This window comes from Berghia stephanieae, chromosome 3, assembly GCF_034508935.2.
Source record: "Berghia stephanieae isolate SIO BIC M18660-M18661 chromosome 3, UCSD_Bste_1.3, whole genome shotgun sequence".
In the NCBI taxonomy this organism is placed as follows: Eukaryota; Metazoa; Mollusca; class Gastropoda; order Nudibranchia; family Aeolidiidae; genus Berghia; species Berghia stephanieae.
The window spans coordinates 76,692,033-76,694,532 of NC_088362.1; the positions used below are offsets into that span (position 1 = coordinate 76,692,033).

A 2,500-nucleotide genomic window follows, 5' to 3' on the forward strand; every position below is an offset into this window, starting at 1 on the left:
AGATAGTATTTAATATACGGCAAAGCACCGAATGTATTGCTGACAGTTGTTTGACTAGATGATCACAGTGATCACGATGTGGGTGGCCAATCGTCTCAAAATGCTATTATTATTATTATTATTATTATTATTATTATTATTATTATTATTATTATATTATTATTATTTATTATTGTTATTGTTATTATTACTATTATTATTATAATAATAATAATATATTATTATTATTATTATTATTATATTATTATATATTATTATTATATTATTATTATTATTATTATTATTATTATTATAATTATTATTGTTATTATTATTGTTATTATTATATTATTATTATTATTATTATTATTATTATTATTATTATTATTATTATTATTATTATTATTATCTCGAGTTGAACTTGATGCTTAAAATTTAATCAACCCATGTTGTAATGCTTTTTCCATGGATCACTTTTCAACCAAATAATCAGCCGATGTACCGTTCTATTTTACATGCGAACGAAATGCCGACTTTGTCCACGTGAAATCTCCAGAATTGTTGTGAAAAGAGTAAAATGTAATGGTCTACTTATTTGTATTCTTACGGAGATTCAACTATTAGTCAACTTGAAATCAGCGTGGAGTTTTCAACTGCATTGTATACAAATAATAATATATTTGTTTGATTTATTATAAATAAGAAAACGAGTTTTCTTCGCTAAATTTCAAAGAGCGGAGAAATTTCTTAAATTCTTAATAATTTTGACTTATAACCAATTTTCTTTATCTAATTCATTCCGACCTCCACCCCCTCCCTCTAGCTTGACGCGATGAGTTCCATACTAGTCACGATATTTTTCGCCTAATGAAACTTGGGACCGTCGGATGACTATAGTTATAATTAAGACTTCATTCGAGATAATCATAAAATAGTTGCGAGACTGACTATTTTTTCACTTTTCTGGCTTAAACTGTAACTGCGATTCAGTCATTTTATGCGAGGGTAAAATTATTGTTCTTTCAGTGAGTGTGGCAAATTAGTACCGATTATTCAGGACTCTATAGTGTCTCGACCCAGATATTGTCCATCTCAGTTCCACCACTTAACAGCATGCCTTCATTTTATAGGAAATAATCAGGAGCAATTACTAGGTATTAGATACTATTAAACATTTATAAAAATGGCGCCTGTATTGGTCGTTTTTCCACTTTCACAGACGCGAGAAACTTAATCGCAATTAGATACATCAAAATTCAGTGGATTGAAAAAGAGATTTCCCTCAGCTAGTTTGCCGTCTACATTCTTCCTCTGCATCACCAGTCTCTTACTTACATACTAATCCTCTTGGGGCTTCAGTTGCACCTTAGGCATCATCAGTCTCTTATCAAACGCAAATGTCGAGTATATTTTTATGTCTTAACCTAAATTATACTTGAATAATTACAAATATGTATATAAAACTTTGATGTTTATTTTTCATGTGATATGCACAATTTCACAATCGTGACATTAATGCTTTTTTTTCCCTTGTCATCCTCAGATACCAACCCGCCACCAAAAATCAAGCCACTGTTCTCCTCTCACCAATAAATTTCGCAACCAGCAAAATGACGATAAAATTCAAGCGAGTTTTTTCAGTCAAATCCAAGTTTCAACCCATGTTGTAATGTTTTTTTTTCTTCCATGGATCACTTTTCAACCAAATAATCAGCCGATGTACCGTTCTATTTTACATGCGAACGAAATGCCGACTTTGTCCACGTGAAATCTCCAGAATTGTTGTGAAAAGAGTAAAATGTAATGGTCTACTTATTTGTATTCTTACGGATTTGTCAACGTGAAATCAGCGTGGAGTTTTCAACTGCATTGTCTACAAATAGTTATATATTTATTAAGTATCTTTGCAAGATTACTCTTTGTTCGTTCTGGAAGATATATGAGCCAGCCGACAAAAAATACCGAGGACCAATCTGGATTTAGGGAGACTGATAATTCTACCCCATATTCACCATCAATTAAAAAAAAAATATCACGCGAATTTTCTTCAGTTCTTAGTGGATTTGTTTCTTCTAAAATATTGTGTTTCCATTATAACAGTGAATATAACGTGATGCAAACTTAAGCCTAGGATTTGTTTTTTCACGGATCGCCTGCTGCCAGATATTTTTACAATTCTGTCACCTTCCTCTTTACTGGCTCTGAAATAAGCGCCATAAAACTCGTGAAAGCAACTAAACAATTATTTTTGTGGCAAATCTTTATACAATTATAACCAACCACCAATGTCTCTTATGCTCGAACTTGTCTCCATGATTCGGCCGTTCGGCCACTGGCATTTCCTCCTGGCCGTGTGTCTCCTCGACCTCTCCCTCATAGCGGTCCACGTGACCAACAAGATGGACCGCACTGAGGCGGACCTTCAGGAGAGGTTGGTCGAAGTCCGCAAGGCAGTGTCTGAGCAGAAGGAGATATCCCATCGTTTGACGGAGAGGATTATGGAGATGAGGAACGCTCGGGA

General features: G+C 33.4%; 2 protein-coding genes across 3 annotated transcripts in view; both read left to right on the plus strand.

The window, feature by feature from the left end:
- Positions 1–2,500, plus strand: part of LOC144968485 (activating signal cointegrator 1 complex subunit 3-like) — a 232,020-nt gene that overhangs the window by 69,381 nt on the left and 160,139 nt on the right. The window lies entirely within an intron of this gene.
- Positions 1–2,500, plus strand: part of LOC144968487 (uncharacterized) — a 38,586-nt gene that overhangs the window by 35,525 nt on the left and 561 nt on the right. For both annotated transcript variants that reach the window (XM_078906913.1, XM_078906912.1), the window contains exon 2: positions 1,523–2,500. This exon is cut by the window's right edge. In XM_078906913.1, the coding sequence (XP_078763039.1) occupies positions 2,265–2,500 (236 nt within the window). In that variant the 5' untranslated portion in view covers positions 1,523–2,264. The remainder of the gene's footprint in view (positions 1–1,522) is intronic.